Raw genomic sequence first — 24,201 nt, forward strand, 5'->3', positions numbered from 1 at the left:
TTATATATTATTTTGTAATATATAGAGAATGAACATGTATCATAAAAAAATCATGAGTTTTAATGACCTACTTATACCTCAGAAACGCCAACAATTTTCTTTTTAATAAAAGCATCTGCTACTGGTATAAATGATTTTGACCTTAGAAGTATTTGATATTATATAACATATATACTGTAGTCTATATACAGTATATATGTGATATTATAGTATCTTTTAGACTGAAAGGAAAAGTGGTATAACCCACCCCTAAAGACAGTGGCTTATACGTATATTAAAATAACCTTTAAAAATAACCACTAAAAAGAAAGTACAATATTAAACAGGTCCCATATTTTTGAGTTTATTTATTTTTATTACAACAGTAATACCAGAGGTACAAATCAGCATAGGGTCTATTGTCCTGCACAAAGGGAGGTCTTGGAGTCAAAAAGTTGGGATATAACCACTTTGTGACTGCTATGAAATGACTGCACTGCTGTAGACCTACAAGGGGGTGCAAGGAAAGAGATTACTAAGCAGATACTCATGAATTAGCTGCTTTCAATATCCAGGGTGTAGTCAATAAAATTAATTAAAGACTTCAGTAATTATAAACACAGAGAGTGAGGAAAAATAACAGCACTGTATTTCACATCAGATACAATGTATTTGGGAAAAACAACATGGAGAAATCCACTCTCAAGCCTATGAAAAAAATACTGCAATATTAAAAATGCCTCTCTAAATATATCTAGGGCAGGTAAAGTTGACAGACCCTTACAGAGAGACGTCTCGGTGAGAGTCACTAGAGGAGGAGGAAGGAGAGGAAGCTCGACTGCCTCCCTCATCTGTGCAGCCAAGCCTGACCAGACACGTCCACAGTACCAGCATGCATCTCTCTGAAAGAGCCATAAGGCCTCACAGCTTGCTGGCAGAACGGTGCGATGTGACACTGCATTAGAATCCTTAGTACCAGTTGGCAGTCTCTCTCTCTCTGCCATTTCATTTCTGTGAGTGCAGAGTGACAGGAGTGAGGGCATAACTTCTAAAGTTTGTCATTCTTTCATGCTTTTAAGTTCATTTCCATAAAGAAAACATCTAAGTTTGCCAGGCATGACTATTTTTTCAATAATCCAGAGCACAGAGGCCCATCTGTTTTCTGTGGAAATAGTTGTTTGCCTGAAGCACAAGGCTAATTATGAGTCTTTTACAGTCAGTTTTGACTATATAAGATACTAAGAAAACATACCATGGGAATGGCGATTAAGTGTTGGTCTTTCATAACATCAACTAATAACATTTATAAGAGAAAAAAAATCTAACACCAAGCAAAAAAATGTAGGGCTGCACATTATATTTGCACCATATTGGTTATCTGCTGATATCTGCATTTTAAAAAGAAATAAAAAATTAAACCAAAGATCATCTTCAGCACTACAAGCAATAGATTATAGCAAAGGTACGCTATTATCCTTAAAGGGTTAGTTCACCCAAAAATGAAAATTCTGTCATTAATTACTCACCCTCATGTCGTTCCACACCCGTAAGTCATTTGTTCATCTTCAGAACACAAATTAAGATATTTTGATGAAATCTGAGAGGTATATGACTTGTCCATATAGACAGCAATATAATCAACACTTTTAAGGTCCAGAAAGGTACTAAGGACATCATTAAAACAGTCCACGTTGTTTTTACTACCTTTTTAAAATCTTTTTAAAAAGTGTACTTTCATAATTTATCCATCATAATGTGCATATTTTAAAATGTCTAAATGCCTGCCATAAAAAAGCCTGACAGAGGTGCAGTGAACACTTCTTCATCGGTCACTGAATATCACCTGTCAGTGCCACAATAAGTAAGATTTTTGGAAGAAACTATCCAAAAACCACTAGAAGTGTTATATATTTTATTGACCTGTGTACGTGCATTATCCCAAATGTTTCCAAGAATGTTTAAATTCAGAAAAATAAGCAATTTTTAACCAGGATGTCGACGTGTCCGACTGTCCGTGCTTCGTCTATCAGTGACGTTTATACCTGCTTTACCTTCAATTTCCAGTTTTATTAGAAACCATGGAAACACCAAGACATTTTAATATACAGTACAGTCCAAAAGTTTGGAACCACTAAGATTTTTAATGTTTTTAAAAGAAGTTTCGTCTGCTGACCAAGGCTACATTTATTTAATTAAAAATACAGTAAAAACAGTAATATTGTGAAATATTATTACAATTTAAAATAACTGTTTTCTATTTGAATATATTTCACAAAGTAATTTATTCCTGTGATGCAAAGCTGAATTTTCAGCATCATTACTCCAGTTTTCAGTGTCACATGATCCTTCAGAAATCATTTCTAATATGCTCATCTGCTGCTCAAGAAACATTTAATGTGTACAATTGTACAAAATATTTGTGTACAATATTTTTTTTCAGGATTATTTAATGAATAGAAAGTTCAAAAGAACAGTGTTTATCTGAAATCTAATCTTTTGTAACATTATAAATGTCTTTACTGCCACTTTTGATTGATTTAATGCATCCTTGCTGAATAAAAGTATTCATTTCTTCAATTTCTTTTCAAAAAAATAAAAATAAAAATTCTTACTGACCCCAAACTTTTGAACGGTAGTGTATAATGCTACAGAGTTCTTTTGAACTTTCTATTCATCAAGGAATCCTGAAAAAAAAATTACAGAACTGTTTTCAACATTGAAAATAATAATAAATGTTTAATGAGCAGCAGATCAAATTACTTTGTGAAATATATTCAAATAGAAAACAGTTATTTTAAATTGTAATAATATTTCACAATATTACTGTTTTTTTACTGTATTTATAATTAAATAAATGTAGCCTTGGTGAGCAGACGAAACTTCTTTTAAAAAAATTAAAAATCTTTTGGATTGTACTGTATTTACATGTTTTATTAGACAAGGAACAACTGTTTTGATATATTTATAGACAGAAAACTATTATTATTATATAGCTCAACACGTTTAGTCTTATTGTTTAAATCTAGTTTTCTTGATTTTCCACGAGTACCATGCTTTACCATGCCTCAAAGAAAAACACTATTTTGTTAAGTAGCTAACAGCATAATCAGATGCAGCTTTATTTTTAGTAACAGTAATACAGCATTTTCTCCATCATACGTTTGCATTTAATCACATGCCATTTATCAGCATGAGCCATCCAGCATTTATTATGATATTCTAAAATCGATCTAGCTTACTGCAGTGTGCAACAAGTGTCTCACAGTGTTCTCTCAGCAGCAACTCACTCAAATGTATCTAATATGATTAATCAGCTCTGTGTTACCTCATACGCTTGACAACAAGAAGAGGAAGCGGTGACCGCAGCATAATAAGAGCTCCATTGCTTGTCTCTCATTAGCAATCGCTCCAGCTGCCTCGTTCAGCTCCAATAGCACTCGCCCTGCTCTGCTTCATAACGTTAATAATAATCTCATCCATGAACATGATTTCTGCCCGAGTCCCATCCTGATTCTTTTCCACCGGCTGTAAGGTGAAGACGATATCTCCCAAGATTCCACGCTCAAACTTGGCATCATCAGGCTATGCCTTTGTTTTGAATAGGCGACAGCTTGTGGCGAAAATTTTACATACTGTGCCTTTAATATTATTTAGCTTAATTAGTTTCCTGCCATAAAACTGTTCATGATGATCTTACACAAAGCACATTAAGTCCACTGGCCTGTAACCTTCTAGTGCTAGTTTGGCACATTTAGTGTTCCTAGCAGTACAGTATCGGTTCTTTCCACTGTTTTCAGAGGGAAAAGTCCATCTTTGAGGACTTTACATCCTGTTCCTGTTCTTCCTGACCTAAGTCCGTACATCTCCGCTACCTGCTTCCTGTACCTCAAGCAACAGTGGCTGTAACTGAGGAAACCAGCACTGAGACTAGTGCCTTGCTCTTTAAAAATAGCGTGGGGGACAAGAAAGCCAGACAGAGAAACACACACACATACACGTTTGTTTTTGTGAATTGTGGGGACATTCCATAGGCGTAATGGTTTTTATACTGTACAAACCATATTTTCTATCGCCATACACCAACCCTACACCTAAACCTACCCATCACAGGAAACTGCACATTTTTACTTTCACAAAAAAACTCATTCTGTATGATTTATAAGCCTTTAAAAAAGTGGGGACATGGGGTAATGCCCTCATAAGTCACCCTCTCCTTGTAATACCTACAGTATGTCATTCTCATGTCATTATACAAATTTGTGTCCTGATGTCACAAAAATGCACGCACACACACACACACACACACACACACACACACACACACAGATTTATTTTTTCATTCACAAACAGAACTACTCATGTAATAGGCACTTAGAATTTTTGGAAAACATTCCATATCTCTAGTTTGCATAATGTCCGTTTCAGATGTGCTTTGCATTGTGTTTTGTACCTGCAGTGCATTCAACACATGTCATGCCCTATTTCAGTAAAGAAATTAGTCATTAGCCATGCCCTGCTGCTCTCATTCTCCATACCTCAATCAGGAACACAGTTTGAACAAAAGAAGGACTTCAGAGGTCAGGTTCCCCAGCCAACATTTTCTTATCGTCTCTTGAGACAGGCTGGTAGAGTCCTCAGGAGACATGACAGATAAGGCTGTGAATTATAGAGAACATTAAAGGAACACTTTTTGCAAAGTGATTCAACCATTGCACCCCAGAGCTGTTGGATGGTTGCTTTTAACCAGAACGAAAGTTAAGATAAGCAAAGCACATTATAAATCACTGAACTGATGATGCAATTCTGTTTTTCTCTCAAGAGGAAAAATGAACAATATATTTCAGTGAATAAAAACAAACACATCAGTCTACGTCATGAGCAATGACTAGCACAATTCCTGTGTCAACCATGTCACTTCCTGTCCACAGGGGTGATGTTTCATGTTGTGACTGGTTTGGGCCCGTTTAAAAAAAAAAAAAAACAGGTTACCAGAAAAACAGCTGTGAAAAAAAAAAAAAAAAAAATCACATACCCTTCGACTGATTTTTCCACAATTTCATGTAATGATAGTAGAAGTTCAAAGGCAACAGTGAGATCAAGGAAATAGTAGTAAATAGTAAATAGATAGTTCATCCAAAAACAAAATCATTTGCTCTCCTCTCTCTTTCTTCTGTGGAACACTACAGAGGATATTATAAAGAAATTATATATACTTTTTGTTTGTTTGTTTTTGCTTTGTGAAATCAAACAGTCCGGCAATGCACAAAAGATATGATATTTCTTTTTTTTTTTAAACAGTATATTTATTGAACATTTTTCAACTTAAACAAAATACACATGAATATAAACCATTGAAGAAGAAGATGAAAGAAAGAAAAAAAAAATGTGGTAACGGTAAAGTAACAATAAGCAGATTTATCCTAGGTCACTAAAAAGGAAAAGAAAAATTAGATACTCGAAAATTAAGTGGATAACCACACTAAATACACAGTGGTAGTACAAAACAAAGTTCGAAAATTCATGCACTCACTTGGGGTACATGAATAGGAAAACTCTTCATCAAGATAGTTGACACATCAATCCCTAGCCTACTGATATAAGGCTTCCAGACATTATAAAACTAATCTGGTTGATCATTAACAAAACTTGTTAAATATTCCAATGGGATTAGTTCCATTAAAATCTTGTGCCATCCAGATATAGTCAGAGTCTTATCACTTATCCATCTCAATAATGTTTTTCCTGACTGCAAATGTGAGAAGATTGTAAAGTCTTTTTTCATTTGATAAAGTCAAAGCTTTATCCGGCAGACCGAGGATCAACAATAGAGGATCCAAAACCAACTCCTTATCAAAGATAATACTCATCTGGTGGGCAGACTTGTTTTCTCCACCATATCTAAATCATCACGGAGCAGATCTGGTATGAAAAGCATGTGACCAAAGCTTCGGAAGTCCGTGACATACAGAATCACTCTTGTTTTGAATCAGTTCTATCTAATCTGATCTAATGTCATCGGAATTAATTTGTGACAATGAGACCACTCGTGTCATGTTTATCCTGCAACGGATTCACATAGCCTACTGATCAATAATATAAAATATACAATGATGTGATCATAACTGACATGAGTAGGCTAGTTGAAATATTTTGGATGAGCAGGTTAACCCTTATATTCTGTTCAGGGTCTCTTAGACCTTTCATAAAACCAAAATCATAAAACAGGATTAAATTCATTTTCCTTTGATGCATCAGGTGAAGCGCCAATTTTTTCAAACCAGCTGTATCGACTTTCCAAGTTTCTGGATATAGCTTATTTATCTGACCTGCTGGACTTTGCTCTCATTGACTTCTTCTGTTATGGATTAAACAAACCACTAAAGGACTATTTAGTCACTAATGGTCCTCGAGGGTCGTTTGTGGAATTTTCGGACTTTGCCCTGCTTACAGTTGGTTCACTTTTTACTGTGGGTGTCGCGGAGAAATGCAACACCACGGAGAATCATGTAATGGCTGCCGCTAAAGAGAACACTCTTAAAATGGCGGCCACAACAACAACACAAAGTCAAGTCGCAGCAGATCTTCATGAGCCAAGTCAAGTCACAGATCTTCATGAGCAAAGTCAAGTCAACGCTGATCGCCCAGAGTCACGTCATGTCACTGGTCCTTTTCGAGAGCAGAGAGGATTGCGTTACAGTGTGGCTGACCCATCGCTGACTTTAGCACGAGCGGCTGGCATTCCTAAGCCTCTTCACACTCAAGCCCGCCAGCCGCTACGCTCTCAAGCCCGCCGGCTGCTTCGCTCTCAAGCCCGTCGGCCGCACTGCACCCAAGTTCGCCGGTTGCAACGCACTCAAGTTCGCCAGTTGCAACCCGCTCAAGTTCGCCAGTTGCAACCCGCTGAGTTCGCCCATTGCAACGCGCTCAAGTTCGCAGGTTGCAACGCGCTCTAGTTCGCCGGTTGCTACGGACTTATGTTCGCCAGTTACAGCGCACTCATGTTCGCCGGCTGCTGCGCACTCAAGCTCGCCGGTGACTATGCACTCAGGTTCTCTGAACGCGATGGACAAAATTGCCGCCCCTTCGGTGTCTGAAAACTTAGAATCCACTCCAGCCAGTGAGTCCGCTCCAGAGCCCGCTCCAGCCAGTGAGTCCACTCCAGAATCCGCTCCAGCCAGTGAGTCCGCTCCAGAATCCGCTCCGAGCAGTGAGTCCACTCCAGAGCCCGCTCCAGCCAGTGAGTCCGCTCCAGAATCCGCTCCAGCCAGTGAGTCCACTCCAGAGCCCGCTCCAGAATCCGCTCCAGCCAGTGAGTCCGCTCCAGAGCCCGCTCCAGAATCCGCTTTAGCCAGTGAGTCCGCTCCAGAGCCCGCTCCTGCGTCCACAAGGGAGGTGAACACAGAGCCACCGCCTCGTCCACGTAAGAGGAGGAAGTGGAGGAAAAAGGCTCCTTTCATCTTTCAGGGCTCGGAGGCCTTCCCAGGGCCCGCTGTGGGCCCAGAGACCACTCCAGAGGTCTTTCTTGCTCCGCCCAAGCGTCTTGCCCTGCCGGCGCCTCCCAAGCGCCTAGCCCTGCTGGCGACGCCCAAGCGTCTTGCCCTGCCGGCATCATCCAAGTTGCTAGCTCTACCGGTGCCACCCAAGCATCTTGCCCTGCTGGCGCCACCCGAGCTCCTTGTCCTGCCAGCCCCACCTGAGCTCCTTGTCCACAAACCCGCCACGAACTCCATTGAATTCTCCAAGCATTTTTTAGGGGGGGGGGGCATAGACCTGAGGGTGGGGAGTTTATGGGTGGGGAGCCTACGGGTGGGGATCCTACATGACCACTGCTATTAACAGACTACGAACTGTTATGGCCATTAATGGACTCTGACCCGCTGTGGTCGTCTACAGACTTTGTTCTGCCATGGCCGCCCAAGCCATCTGACCTGCCGTGGCTGCCCAAGCCACCTGACCTGCTGTGGCTGCCTGAGCCACCTGGCTCGCCGTGGCTTCCTGACACTCCTGACCTGCCGTGGCCGCCCTAGCCACCTGACCAGCCGTGGCTTCCCGACACCCCTGACCTGCCATGGCCGCCTGAGCACCCTGACCTGCCGTGGCCGACCGAGCCACCTGACCTGCCGTGGCCAACCAAGCCACCTGACCTGCCGTGGCTGCCTGAGCGCCCTGACCTGCATGGCCGCCTGAGCGCCCTGACCTGCCGTGGCCGCCTGAGCGCCCTGACCTGCCGTGGCCGACCGAGCCACCTGACCTGCCGTGGCCGCCTGAGCCACCTGACCCGCCATGGCTTCCCGACACTCCTGACCTGCTGTGACCACCCGAGCCACCTGACCCGCCGTGGCCGCCCGAGGCTCCTGACCCGCCATGGCCGCCCGAGGCTTCTGACCCACCGTGGTGCCTAGAGTTCCTGGACCTGCCCTGGAGACCTCCATATCCATCTACATATCCAGCATCACCTGCCAGTAGGTCTCCAGGGCACCCACCCCCCTTCCCCGATTGTACCATCTACGGCGCGAGAACGCGCCTTCCGGGAGAGGGACATTCTGTCACGTTCCTGTTCACTCCGGACTCCATTTCCCATAATCCTCCCTTGCCTATAACATGCACTCACTCCACCAATCACCTATTGCCACATACTCCTGAAGCTTTTTTCCTGGACTATAAAGGACTCTCATTCACACACATACATTGCGAGGTCTTGTTTTCCCTGTGATACAATTCTGAGCATTTATTATCCTGTCTGCCTGTCTGTCTGTTACCGTTCCTGCCTGTTACCCGTTATTGACCCATTGCTGCCTGTCCTGACTTTTGCCTTGTCTACTGTTCTGTGAGTGATATCTGCCTGTCCTGATCTCCGCCTGTATCCTGACCACGACTCTGCCTGTCCCTTGCTGTACCTGTTTGTTCCTGTTTTGACCCTGCCTGTACGACCACGCTCACTTTAAATAAAAGCTTTGCATTTGGATCCCTGCCTGAGTCCAGCATCGTTACACATTCTGTGTACAATTTTAAATTGTATTGCCTTGACACGATTGCATACTGAAATGGATTTGGCATATTTCCAAACATTACCCCATTCTTCCTCACTTATAGAGAAAGAAAGTTCCCTCTCCCAAGCAAGTCTAGTATTTAAAGCTACTTGTGTCCCTCAAATGTAGATATGATATTTCTAATATAGTCTAAAATAAATCTCATGAGAATTCAAGTGATTATCATTTTAAAAGTATCATATTTCAAAATGGCATTTTAGAGCTCAAGTGCCATTTCACCAAATTAAACACTTTCGGGGGGAAAATAGGCTTTTATATTCTGAGTGAGAACATAAAAATTCAGAATTTTAAAAAATAAAGCACCAATCATCAGTCAGTTTTCCACCTTTGCTCACCGTCATTTTTTTTTTATGTGTGAGAAGATTACGACTCAAATCCAACCCCCTCAAAATCATCTTTCATGCAAGACTTTTTAAAAGCCATTTGAGAGGACCATTTCCATGACAACAGGACTGGATTAGGTTTAAAAAAAAAAATACTTGCACCATTTGCAATTGTGAAGACCCTTGATTCTCAAAGGCACTTGATGATTTCTGAGGGGAGTGAACAGAGAGCCTGAAAAAGAAACACAAAGGAAAACCACTGAATACTGCAATTTTGGGATAAAATCTGAGCACTGTATTTACATTTCTTTTCCATTTAGACTATATATAAAAAGACAAGCCTCAAAAGCTTTTGTCATACAGAAGTACTTTTATTATTATTATTATTATTATTATTGGAAGAGGTGTGAAGATTTTCCATTTTCCTTTCGGTTCTGCCTTCTCACCTCCATTCTCTTGCAACATAATCAAGCAGCATGCGACGGACTCATGAATAGGATAATGAGGGGAACCCCTTTAGCTGTATAGCATCCCTGTTAGCGCTTCCTTTCACTCTGTAGAGACCCATTCAATGCAGCAACATAACTGTCTAACATATATTTTTAATGCAAATCTTCATGCAGTATTCCATGTGTTCAGAAAAAAACAGGCACCACAACTACATAACTGATAGTTAAAGTAAAATGTAAAACACTTTTGTTTCTTAATATGTAATTTTTACACAGAAATCATTGACAAAGTATAAAGGGCTGCACACACCGCATACTGTTTATGATCTAAAATATTTACGCCCTGTTTTTAATCTAAGATAAAAAAATATGCCAAAAGTACTGTAAATCCACCCCAGACACCTGTACCCAGATGACACATCTTTGGTAAGGCCATGACCTTGTCAAAGAGAGACTCAATCTGGAGCTGATGCAATCACCCAGAAGGCCATCCAGTGGGCTAGAAAATGAGGTCAAAGAACAGTAAATCTTGTACTGAAGCGATACGTTCATGACTGAGTGGGGAGACAGGACTCAGTTAGGATCCTGAAAGTGCATGATGACCCCATCAAGCAAGTTATACCACTAGTGATATCATCTCTGATGCTTTATATGACATCTTATTCTAAATTTTAACAGCCATGCATGCATTCTTATGTAACTGAGAACACACAGCTCAGCAAAAAAAGGAAACACAAAAAGGCAGAGAGCAAAACTTTCACTTGAGTCATGTGATTTAACGCCATAAAAAGCCACACCACACAGTCTAAACATTATTTGGCTAGGATATACTAAAATGGAAGTCATTTCATCTGCTTTGCTTCCTTAGTCAGAGGAGGTCTATAATACATTTTTATTCGAATCTATAATGAAACCATTACTCATCCCAGTGGCAGTCACCTGGCTTGCGCAGGAAAAAATTAAAAGTGCAAAAAATAAAAGGTCAATTTCATGCAAAAAAAAAAAAAAAAAAAAAAGAAAAGAAAAAAAAAAGATAAACGTACAATATTAGAGACAGGTGAACACAATGGGTTGCTACAGAAACAAATCAAGTGCGGGAACATGAGGAACAAAGGAAAAAGGAAACAAGGTAAAACAAACTAAGGGAACATTTACATGACGATGTACTAAAAGCAATGTTGTCAAAATGATCCCTGTTCACGCGGATCTGCAGAAACTACTAAAAACTCTGTATTATGCATGCCAGACCAGTAGTTGGCGATGTCATTTTTGTAAAGAAACACTACGCGCCTATAGACTGAACACGTAATTCGCATGCATATGATGTTTTCTCAAATGTACATTTTGGTGGTTTACACTGAGAAAACTTTGAAACCCATTTTCAGAAGTTTGCATTTTCAGGCTGCCATTGTTGTGTAAATGAATGGCCAAAATGCATTCAAAGTTTTCCCTTACAGTGTCATTTAAACGTCAAGTCAAGTCAAGTCAAGTCAAGTCAAGTCAAGTCAAGTCAAATTAATTTATATAGCGCTTTTTACAATTGGTAATTGTTTCAAAGCAGCTTTACATATTAGAAGCACAGAAAAAAAGAGAAGTGGTTAAAAATAAGCTGTACAAGCAGGCGTGGTAATATGTAACATATACAAGATGGTGCTACATTAAGCCAATGTCAGCTGACTCCCAGGGGTGGAAAAAAACCCCTAGGAGAAAAACCCAGTGTGCTAGCACTGGGGAAAAAGTCCTAGGAGGAAAAAAAAAAACCCTTGGAAGATATATATATAATATATGTAAATGGATATGGAGATCAAAATCTGAATTATACATTTTTATTATAGAGATTAAAAATAGACGTCCATAAAACATCACACCTGACAATCATATGTTTAACTTTGCTTAAATATTTTCTATGTAATATCACCTGCAGGGCAGTGACAGAAATTAACTTTCCCATTAAGGCTCGATATTTGCTCCCTTAAACTGATGTCCAGGGTCATTTTTTTCTAACCTTTAATAATAATTTTAATCTATTGGCAGTCTTAAAATACATCTGAAAACATAATTTTGCACATTATTCTCTCTAGACATTAGTCAAATTAATTATATCGAACAGGTTAGCTTACATATCTTTCCTGAATGAAGTTCGAGGTTGTGATGGTCGTCTCTGATATCCTGGCTTTGCAAATTGTTCATACAGCAAATTTCCTTTTATGAATACACTACTTTCAAAGTGCTGCCTTGACGTGCTATCGGAATTACCTTAATTTCCTAGTTAAAATTGGACATGAAGGCCCTCTAAAGTCATATTTACCACTTGGAAGCTCAGGGATCATTTTGATACCCAAGTTCTCGAGTTGGGTGGGCCATAAACTTTTAACATGTTGAAGGGGACTGGTAGTTTTTGGGTTTTTTTTCACAACAGTTACATTGCCTTGTCATTAACATAGTGCATATTTACATATATGAATAACCATTTGAAATGTATTGTATGTTTTATACAGTGAAAATAGACTGTATTTGACCAAAATTCTAAAATGAAATTCTAGTCACAAGTCCTTAAATGTGCAACTTGAGTCATGTAACTCAAATCCCCCACCTCTGTTCTGAAGGGAGACTTTAATACTGCTTAGTGGGGATCAACCTTTTATTCTCTATACATCAACATGAGATCAAGAAGCATTTACCTAATCCTGGGGCAATTTTTTTTTTTTTTTTTTTATGTGAATCTAGTGATTGAGTTCATGGCTGAACAGATTTCAAATTAAGAAACTTGTGCGTACCAAGAAAGAGCTAATCAAACCTTGATCATTTGAAAATGGAGAAGGTAATATAGGTTATGCAAAATAATTCTGCACTCTAAAGTAACTTGAAAGAAACAGTTTAACAAATAATGTTTTATATGAGCCCTTTAGTCTAATGCATAATTGGGCTGCCAAGGTGGTGAATAAGTATTTTATTGTTTAAAAATATCTTTATAGTGAGACTATTTTATGCTTACATGACAATTTCTGGGGTACTACAGAGTCGTGGACTTACTAAAAAGGTAAGAAAAGAGTAACTACTTGCGACTTTTACTTAAAAACCATAATAGTTTTTCATTGCATGGTTTCACTTTTACCATGCTTCTTGTGCATATTTAACAATGATTGACAGTGTGGATAATATCACCTTCCACTCTACCAAACATAATTAAATTTTGAATTGGCTTAAAAAGATTAATTGCATATTGGCCCAATTTTGAAGAAAAAAACAAAACAAAAAGTTGTTAAATTTAACTTCTGAGTGTGATGTTGTAATCCCCTGCTCTGAAATAATAATGGTTGCGTAAGAAATCACTGGAAATAACATGGGTAAAGCTTTTTTCTGATGTATTGTAAACAGGTTCAGACTTTGTAATCGTCACGTTGAGGTGAGTAGTCATTCAGTTCTCTGGAAACACTGTTGACCCAAGAGGATGTTCATCTGAATGTGAGATAGGTGCTTGTATATGGAAAAAAAAAATTGCATTGGTTAAAGCCATTGGAACCTGAGGTCGGCTCTGGTGGGATTTAAAGAGAGGCGTCTGGAATGCTTAGTGAGATGCTAAATTGTTTCTGGTAATTGCTCAAATGTTACAGTGGCAAAGTAAGTCCCAGAGTGCAAAACATCTAAACAAACTCAATCTTTAAAGACTTGTGTTCCCATTTCCTTCTTAACTTGTAGACACACACTGTTTTGAGATGAAATGTCCCCCAAGCATTCCAAAGCTTGGATTTCCATTTTGCCAATTTCTGCAACAACGTCACTTCTGGGATTGAAGCCTCTGCCTGCTTTCCCTTATCTCCAATGAACAGATGTGGGAGTTTCACGCTGATTCCTGCCTATAACGAAGAGGTGATGTGTCTTCATGTGTCAGTACTGATTTCACAACACAGCCTTCAGCTAAAGCCTCTTAAGGCTTCAGTAAGTGAGTCTGCAACCATTCCTGTGCAAATCACTGATTTTATTCATGCAGAAAACTGAACATCACAGATTAGATTTCATAATTTGACTATCCCAATTACATGGAAGTTGTGAAACTGCACCTGGGGAATAGTGATGAGAATTTTTAAAGTTTCTTCAGTAAATTTAAAAAGTAAGGGATTGATGGATATAAGCTTTGTCCACTTTTCTGCTAATTATTATATTATATTATATTGTATTAAAGGTGCAGTATGTAAGAATTCTGTCCGCTAGAGGTCGCCAGAGGCCTATTCAAAACAAAGGCGTATAGCTTGATGACGCCAAGTTTGAGCGTGGAATCTTGGGACATGTGGTCTTCACCTCAACGGACGATGCAAAAGAATAGGGATAGGACTTGGGAAGAAATCATGCTCATGGATGCGATTATTAAAGGAACACTCCACTTTTTTTGAAAATAGGCTCATTTTCCAACTCCCCTAGAGTTAAACAGTTGAGTTTTACCGTTTTCGAATCTATTCAGCCGATCTCCGGTTCTGGCGGTACTACTTTTAGCATAGCTTAGCATAGTTCATTGAATCTGATTAGACCGTTAGCATCGCGCTTAAAAATTTCCAAAGAGTTTATTTAAAACTTGACTCTTCTGTAGTTAAATCGTGTACTAAGACCGACAGAAAATGAAAAGTTGTGATTCCTTTTCGATACTCCACTCATAGTGCGTATGGGGAAAGGTCTCCTTTTTCCCCGTTACTGAAGCCTTTTTCAATAACGCAGTGTAACTGCATCGTCATTGGTTCACTCATAGACAAGTTGTTGAACCAATGACGGCGCGGCATAGCTGCGCGACCTATGGCGACAGAGCGCGCGAATATTCCCGCCGAAATGGGCGGGGTTTAGGGCTATATAAGCGGGCGTTTCGCCATAGGATTTCAGTTCTCTCTCCTTCAGCGACGACTTCACATCGCTCCTCGCTGATCTCCGGCGCCCTCGCCGACTGCCGCCTCGAGCGCCGTCTCGAGCCGCCCGCTTCCCGCTTCCGGCCGCCTGCCAGCCCGTCTCCTGCCGCCATCCGGCGCGCCTAAAAGAGCGATTTTCAGTGAAGAAGCCTTCTTCTTCCTCCCGCGAGCCGGCTAGGAAGAGACGCCGGGGCAGAGCGGCCCAGCGCACGGAGTTGGATGACGTCACGCCGGCTTCCCCGCGTGCCTCACCCTCTCCCCCGAGAGAGCAGTCCCCCGTCCTGTTCTCCCGCCCTGAGCTGTGTCCCTCGGCAAATGCGAGCGACCTCATCTCTTTTGGCGGTTCTGAGGACGAGCCGCTTGATGACGTCATGTCTCCCGCGGCCTCTGAATCCGAAGGTTGGGCCGGTGATTCTGACCCCGCATGCCCTCCCTCGCTGGAGCCCGACGCCTCCTAAGCCCTCCTGATATTTCAGGAAGGAAGAGGATGGGGCAAAGTCTCGCCACAGCCGGACCACCCCAAAAGCTCTTTCGTTCCACCCCCCTTCTGCCTCGTTCAGCTCCGGTGTAGGAGATATGTTCAGTGTTGTGCTAACTGGGCCCAGTGCTGCGTCCATGCAAAACACTATGGCGAACACTATGAATATTCTACCTTCTCTAAGAAAGAGCGAAGTTCCTCTTCCACTCTTTCCGGTGCACGGGCCCCCGATTGGCGGCCCGTCACCCGATACCATTCAGCCCCTTGTCACGCGGGCCGAGGCCTGGCGGGCCATCCCCGGAGTGTCAAGCTGGGTTCTGGGAACCATAAGTCGAGGCTACTCGCTTCAGTTCGCCCGAAGGCCCCCGCGCTTCAGCGGGGTGCTTCAGACTTCAGTCAACACGGACGATGTTCATGTCCTCCAAGCCGAAGTCATGTCTCTTCTGAGGAAAGGAGCTATAGAAATAGTGTCCCCCTCAGAGAGCAATTCGGGGTTCTACAGCCGTTATTTTCTAGTTCCCAAAAAAGATGGCGGTCTCAGACCCATCTTAGATCTCAGGCTCTTGAACCTCTCCCTCATGAGACGGAAGTTCAAGATGCTAACGCTGGAGCAGATCCTCGCGCAGGTTTGCCCCGGGGACTGGTTCTGCTCGCTGGACCTGAAAGATGCATACTTTCACATCCAGATAGCCCCCCATCACAGGCGATTCTTGAGATTCGTGTTCGAGGGTGTGGCTTACCAATATACAGTCCTTCCATTCGGACTGTCCCTAGCTCCTCGCACTTTTACCAAGTGCATGAACGCAGCGCTTTCCCCACTGAGACAGATGGGAATCCGGGTTCTCAATTACCTCGACGACTGGCTCATCCTAGCCCAGTCACGAGCCGAGCTGGAGCATCACAGATCCGTGTTACTCAGCCACTTGGAGTGCCTGGGTCTCAGGGTCAACTTTGCCACGAGCTCACTGCTCCCCAGCCAGCGTATAACGTTCCTGGGTGCAGTTTTCAACTCAGTCTGTATGACGGCTGTAGTATCTCCAGAGCGCGCTCTGGCCATTCAGCAGCTCGCGGCATCGGTCAGGAACAGAGCCTATTTCCCTCTGAAGTTTTTCCAGAGGATGCTAGGGCTGATGGCTTCCGCCTCCACGGTTTCACAGCTCGGCCTTCTTCGGATGCAGCCTCTGCAGTACTGGTTGAAGTTCCGGGTCCCTCCTCATGCCTGGCGGCACGGCCGCCTGCGTCTCAGGGTCAATCAGGCCTGTTTGGCAGCTCTGAAACCCTGGATGAACCCTGTATGGTTCAGCCAAGGAGTACCCCTACAGGCGGTGTCCAGAAGGACGGTGTCCTCAACGGATGCGTCCAACACAGGTTGGGGCGCTCTTTGCGAGGGCAGACCGGCCTTCGGTTCGTGGTCTCACGAGGAATGCCATCTGCACATCAACTGCCTCGAGATGTTGGCAGTGATTCGAGCCCTTCATGCATTCCAGGAACACCTGACAGGGCGCCACGTCTTAGTCCAGTCGGACAGCATGACAGTGGTGTCATACATAAATCACCAGGGCGGTCTTTCGTCCAGCCGCTTATGCGCTCTGGCGAAGCGTCTTCTGGAATGGGCATCACCGAGGTTTCAGTCGCTCAGGGCGACTCACATACCCGGGAGAACAAACTTGGGAGCAGACATGCTATCTCGGAGCAATGTCCCCTCAGACGAGTGGATGCTCCACCCCCAGATGGTTCTCATGATCTGGGAGTTCTTCGGGAAGGCAGAGGTAGACCTCTTCGCTTCAGAAGGCAACTCTCACTGCCCAATTTATTTCTCGAAGGAGGAAGATGCGCTGGCCCATGTTTGGCCCAGCACCCTCCTTTACGCTTTTCCCCCGATCACTCTGATCCCACAGGTCATCAGACGAATCAGGGAAGACAAGCACAGAGTCCTCCAGATGGCCCCGATCTGGAGGAGCCAAGTTTGGTCCTCAGAGCTGTTCAGGCTTTCCACAAAAGCTCCGTGGCCGATCCCCCTGAGACGGGACCTCCTCTCTCAGGCGAACAGGACGATTTGGCATCCCCAGCCAGAACTCTGGGCTCTGCACCTCTGGTCCCTCAACGGGAGCCTGCCAACCTCCCCGGGGACGTGCTGAATACCATTTCTCAGGCGAGAGCTCCGTCCACAAGACGCCTCTACGCCCAGAAATGGTCGGTCTTTGTTGACTGGTGTTCTACACACAACATAGACCCAGTGGAGTGTGACGTATCCCCGATACTGTCTTTTCTCCAGGAGCGTTTGAATCTGGGTCGCACCCCTTCAACGCTCAAAATTTACGTAGCAGCCATTGCAGCGTTTCACGCTCCTATCGCTGGCCAGTCAGTGGGACGAAACAACCTCGTGGTGCGTTTCTTGAGAGGTTCTAGGCGATTAAATCCTCCTCGTCCTCTCACTGTTCCCACCTGGGACCTCTCTTTGGTCCTCAGAGCTCTTAAAGGGCCTCCCTTTGAGCCACTGCGTTCAGCTGACCTCAGGCCCCTGACGCTCAAAACCGCTCTGCTACTTGCATTAGCATCAGTTAAGCGAGTTGGTGACTTGCAGGCCCTCTCCGTGAGCCCTGCATGCCTTGAGTTCGGGCCCATCGACTCCAAAGTCGTTTTGAAACCTAGGCATGGCTACGTCCCTAAGGTGCTCTCGACTCCATTCAGAGCACAGGTTATTTCCCTCTCAGCGCTTCCTCCCTCGTCGGACGAGCGAGAGCTGGAACTACTCTGCCCTGTCAGGGCATTAAGGACCTACGTTGATCGATCACAGCCTTTTCGGCAATCTGATCAGCTCTGACCGGCCTTCTCACTTGTCCTCTGGTTCCCTCACGGTGCCCAAGACAAGTCCAGTCGTTCCCTGCCGTGGCACGGCGCGGTTGAATTCGTTCCCCATACGCAGTACGAGTGGAGTGTCGAAAGGGAACGTACTCGGTTACTAGGGTAACCTCGGTTCCCTGAGATACGGAACGAGTACTGCGTTACTTGCCGTGCCACGAGGCTGCGGCTTCAGTGTCGTCGCTTCAGTCGAATGACCTGAAATCCTATGGCGAAACGCCCGCTTATATAGCCCTAAACCCCGCCCATTTCGGCGGGAATATTCGCGCGCTCTGTCGCCATAGGTCGCGCAGCTATTCCGCACCGTCATTGGTTCAACAACTTGTCTATGAGTGAACCAATGACGATGCAGTTACACTGCGTTATTGAAAAAGGCTTCAGTAACGGGGAAAAAGGAGACCTTTCCCCATACGCAGTACTCGTTCAGTATCTCAGGGAACCGAGGTTACGTTAGTAACCGAGTACGTTTTCTAGGCTGATATGGCTAGGAACTATACTCTCATTCAGGCGTAATAATCAAGGAACTTTGCTGCCGTATCATGGCTGCAGCAGTGAACGTTCCTATCCAATGATATTATGCAGCGTCTCTCACAAACGTCTCCATGGTTGCAAGGCACGTTCCCTGTGCAAGCAGGGGCTCACGGGCGCTGCGTAATATCATTGCACTGCTGCAGCCATGGAACGGCAGCAAAGTTCCTTGATTATTACGCCTGAATGAGAGTATAGTTCCTAGCTATATCAGCCTAGAAAATCACAACTTTTTATTTTCTGTCGATCTTAGTACACGATTTAACTACAGAAGAGTCAAGTTTTAAATAGGAAAAATATCAAAACTCTTTGGTCATTTTTAAGCGCGATGCTAACGGTCTAATCAGATTCAATGAACTATGCTAAGCTATGCTAAAAGTGGTACCGCCAGACCCGGAGATCGGCTGAATGGATTCGAAAACGGTAAAACTCAACTGTTTAACTCTAGAGGAGTTGGAAAATTAGCCTATTTTCAAAAAAAGTGGAGTGTTCCTTTAATGCCATTGCAGTATGAAGCAGAGCAGGACTGAGTGTTGTGGGAGCTGAACGAGGCCACTGGAGCGATTGCGCAACACACAAGCAGCGGAAATTTTATTATGACACAGACGCAGGCACTACTTCCGCTTTTCCGGTCATGAGTATGAGGTAACGCAGCTTTGTTGATTATTTGAGAGTGTTGAAAATGTTATAACGTTACTCTGTGCATTCGTTCGTTGGCTGCTGTGAGACACTTGTTGCACACTGCAGTAAACTAGATTGATTTTAGAATATCATATTAAATGCTGGATGGCTTGTGTTGATAAATGGCATGTAATTAAGTTAATTTTAAAACGTATGATGGAGAAAAGTCTGTATTACTGTTACTAAAAATAAAGCTGCATCTGATTATTCTATGTTAGCTACTTGACAAAATAGTGTTTTTCTCTGAGGCATGGTAAAGCATGGTACTCGCAAAAAAATAAAAAAAAAAATAAGAAAATTTGATTAATTATAAACAATAAGACTAAACATGTTGAGCTATATAACAACAATTCGTTTTCTGTCTATAAATATATCAAAACAGTTGTTCCCTTGTCTATTAAAACATGTAATATATTAAAGCATCTTTGGCGTTTCCATGGTTTCTACAAAATAAAACCGGAAACCGAGGGTAACACGAGTATGACGCAATTGACAGGCGACTCCTCACACATCCGGGAGCCTTTGATAAAATTGCAATTTTCTCACGATTTACAAATAGTTGGAAACATTTGGGATATTGTAAGTACTCAGGTGAACAAAATATATAACACTGGCCTAGTGGTTTTTGGATATTTTACTGCAAAAATATTACATATTGCACATTTAATTATAGTGGAGTTCTTGATATCAATGAACCGGTTCAAAATAACGATTCACTCGAGAACCGATAGCACCAATTCAATAAACACAATTGAACTGATTCATTGACAAGATCCGACTCAATAGAACGATTTGTTCACGAATCGATATCATTATGAGCGAGCGGCGGGGGGAGGGGATTCAGGGAAAGCCAACGGTTAAAATGGATTATATCGTGCTGTTCGTTATTTAACGTTAGTTATTCTGCAGTCTGGAACAAGTGGAAGGTAAATATAAAGTATTTGTAGACAATTTAACCACTCTACGAGTCAGAATAATAACAAGGCCTATATTTTGGAGCATCCAGTAACTAACTTCGAAAATCGGTCAAAATTAACCAAGCTGGCCCGACATTTAGGTCACATTAGTGAAGACCGGTAAATGTTTGTAACATACAGCCCTTAAAAATAAATAAATGTACATATTTAAATTAAAATAGTATTTGTTCCTTCAGTGCTTGTAAACAAACGAAGCCCCTGTTGAAATCCACGGACCGAGAGAGCGGGAGAGTGCCCGTATCACTGAATCTTACCAGTAACGTTACTTGTAGTGACTGTACATGAATACTGAAGTAACACCTGCTTTGCTCTTTCGTCATACTTCCTCAGCTTTCTCATCAGCACTATCTGCTGCTCATCTCGGGGCAGCGAGTCTGTGGAGCTGTTTTTAGAGCAGACAAAGTGTCTTTTGTCGCCTGTGTCGTGCTTAAGCGGCGGGAAAGGCCTGAGGCGCCGCATTAGTGCGCTCAAAGAACTCTCTTGTCAAGTGGGATAGCATTGATGAGTCCTTAGATTGCAGAGAGCTGCTGCCTTATTTAACCAATTTGCCCCATCTGCCCTGGTATGGTTAACAATATCACTCATTGTGTTTTACAGCTTTGGAAAAAGAACTTATAAGGAGTCTCTTTTTTCACAGTCTTTCTTCTTTTCTCAGAAGAACAGTTTTGTTCATATTTACTGTGATTATGGCTAATGTTCCATATTAAGTTATTGTGGTGACATTACAGGACATTTTGTTCTGTTAAAGTATTTATTTTGTGTTCCAGTATGAAATGTGACTGCATTATGGGTATCAGTCACTCTTTTTTCCCACATGGAGAAATTAATGAAGGATTTCCAAACACTTCCTTGATCCAATTTTGAAATCTCAGCTGTTACAAGTGGAAGTGTGTCTTGGTTTTGATGAGCAAAGTCAGACTGCTCTTATTTAGGTTTCTGCCTAGGCATGTGGGGAAAGATTTAGTGATTTCATCACCAAAAAAACACCCACATACACTGTTCATCACTGACAACTGACCTGGAAAAGTTGTAAATTAGGCAATCAGTGAATGAATATTAAATGCCTTTTGTACCTTTTCTTTGATTTTCCCAGATTTGATTTTAGTTCAGTATTATTACATCCATATTCATGTTCCTGTGTAGGAGAACCATGAGTGCCAGAAACAGATCCTGCTCTTCCTCCATCCTCCAAGCATGCAGTTCATCATCCTTTACCAGACAGCCTTCTCGTGTGTTGATCGTAGATGCATCACCGCCCTGGTGGTCAGAGACATGCACTGTTCTGTGTCAGGCCTTGGAGGATTTCTTTTTTCTGGCCAGTAGTCTGGCAGGACCTGTTCGTCTGCCACTGCTTAGCGTGTTTGCCATCAGTGTACAGCTGGAGTGCCTCCTACCTTTTGTGGTGAGGATGAGTATATGTGTATATGTATCGATGTTTGACTAGGTGCGATACTAATAGACTACAAAATGAAGTATCTCTTCTTTAATGTCTTCCAACCTGTCAATTCCTTCATCTCATTCTCTTCACCAGCAAGTTAAGGGCAATTTGACACGTCTGCTGTCCTGCGTAGAGGAGCTGCGTTCTCTGCCTCAGGAGGGCTGTGTTCGGCAACGGGGGTCACTCCTTAAACAGGCAGTGCTGGACAGCCTGCAGCAGTTTAAACAATACATGTGCCATACAGCTCATGGGGACTTCAACAGCAACTTTGTGGAGGTTAGAATTTCCACAGCTTAAAATAAAAACTTTCTATTGTGTATTTGTTAGGAAAATGATTTTGGCAAAGCACTTAATTTCCTATTAAATATGGGTGAATCTCATCAAATTTGGTCACATTTCAACATAAAAATCAGGAAAAAATGGTATTTTGCAGAAACGAAAGATTTTAGCACTGTAAAATGAAAAAAAAAAAAAAAAAAAAAAATATATATATATATATATATATATATATATATATATATATATATATAAATGTTAAAGTATTAATCCAAGGTGGTAGCACCAGTTATTGTACTGTCTGTACTGTAAAATGAATTTTAAAAAATCATTGCAGTCATTGCAAAATTAATGAATACTCTAATTTCATACACAGTAAAATAATGACTATATACTGCAATGTAGAAATGCGGACGGAATTGTGGAATCCAGTTACAAAAATGAAATTAAAGCCGGGGACACACTTAGCGATTGTAAGGCCGATTATGAATGTAAATTGATACTTATGACTGATCGCGCTCAAACGCATCCAGTCAGAGCCAGTTGCATTTAGTCTGCGATTACAGTTGGTGTTCAAATTCCATGTGTAAGTATTTAAATCTTCTTCAGTTGCAGGAAACAATCGCTGTGTGTTGAGCACAGTCTTAGAATGTTTTAGCTGTAGCCATTAAATGTGTGCCTGGCTTTACTGTATCAAAGTCCCTTTAAGACTAGTCATTTCACTCGGCTGCCATCTTTGAAACGTCTCTCGGGCATGCAAGTGCAACTCCTATCTCTTTGAATGGGGAAACATCAAATTCTCCAAAGCTTTTTGCCAAGCTTTCAATTAAATTTCAAATTTGTAATCACCAATCAAATCTAACAACAACTGTCTCATAAATGTTTTTTCCAAATGCTCGAATCATGACAAAAAACTAACGCGCATGCGCAGACCTAAATGCGTGTGTCTTGTGCCTCATTTCGGAGGCGCGAGTCTGACTGTTTCTATAGAAACTGGTGCTTCTAACGGTCGTTGCAGTGACGCAATAACTTTACCAGTCGGCAATTGGCTCTTATTTAGAAGGCGGGACTTATTCTGCCATATTGCGCGTTTCACAATACGAGTGACACGTCTTGTGTTATTCTATAGTCTTTGACTGTATTATGTGGAATGTCAAGGAATTTGGTAACATTCAGAGAAACATCACACAATATCACGCTACTTTTTTGACAAAAAATGGAAGGAATCGTTCAAATTTCATTTAATCTTTTAAATTGTAATTCATTAAATGAATTCATTAAATGAAGTTTTATGCATTCATTTGATTACCACTATTTATATAATAAATTTGTATTAAAAATCATAAAACACAGAATGCATACAAATTTTAATGTACAATTTTATGAATTAAATGGATTTACATCCTTTTTATTATTAAAATTTGGGAAAAAAATAAAATGTATTTCATGAGGGCTCTCTGTATTACAGTAAAGAAAACCATTAAAAAGTTACAAAACCAAACACATTACACTAATGAAAATTGGGGGGTAAAACGTTCTCAGTTGTCCTAAAAATAATGTCACAATAATGAGTTCTTTTGATTTTCACCCATAAATGCCTTAATCTCTTGTAAAGTAATTGTCCTATAATTTCTGCCCTGGTAACTCATCCTTCAAATCAACATTCACTGCCTTTCGATCTATGCATCTGCTCCCTGGCTTCATTTTAGAGTAATTCACCCACTGCTTTGTTTAAACCTCACATCACAAGTAAAGAAATTGTCGCGTCTGTATTGGGCCTCTTCAAAGCTCAGGCATTCACATTCAGATTTCCTACCAATGAATCCAAAGCTCATTTACCCTCTACTATTAGCCTTGAATGAAGATGTTGGCGCACTAACATAGACCACATGGCCCTCAGCAGCCACTCTCCCCTCGGCAGGCTCCATTAAAACCCAGCACTAATGTCCCACCACAGGAAGCACAGCAGAGGACAAGTGAATTTAATCAGATTATACAGAATATTTTTTGTGCCCTAAATGGGATTATATGGTGTATATGGATTTGGTCTCACTTTGTAGTGACATAGACACAACAGAGCTATTGTAATTATGCCACAGATGTCTATCATAAGATGAGAGAGATGGTAGAAGCTTTGATGTATGTGATTGTCTCTTTGTGACTCTCTCTGTTCAAAATGCAACAGATCATGTAGCAATGATTTGTACAAGTTATTTATGTGGCACTGGGCACAGCTTTGATGACTGATTTATTTGTATCTTTAAATAT

The 24,201-nt window shown here is 41.9% G+C and overlaps 1 protein-coding gene across 1 annotated transcript in view; it reads left to right on the forward strand.

Annotated features, from left to right (window-relative positions):
• Positions 1-21,369: 21,369 nt before the first annotated feature.
• The window catches only part of m1ap (meiosis 1 associated protein), a 39,454-nt gene continuing 36,622 nt past the window's right edge, over positions 21,370-24,201 (forward strand). Inside the window, exons 1-2 of the mRNA XM_067401837.1 lie at positions 21,370-21,621; positions 21,751-21,933. Of these exons, the coding sequence (XP_067257938.1) occupies positions 21,370-21,621; positions 21,751-21,933 (435 nt within the window). The remainder of the gene's footprint in view (positions 21,622-21,750; positions 21,934-24,201) is intronic.

This window comes from Chanodichthys erythropterus, chromosome 11 (genome assembly GCF_024489055.1).
Source record: "Chanodichthys erythropterus isolate Z2021 chromosome 11, ASM2448905v1, whole genome shotgun sequence".
NCBI lineage: Eukaryota > Metazoa > Chordata > Actinopteri > Cypriniformes > Xenocyprididae > Chanodichthys > Chanodichthys erythropterus.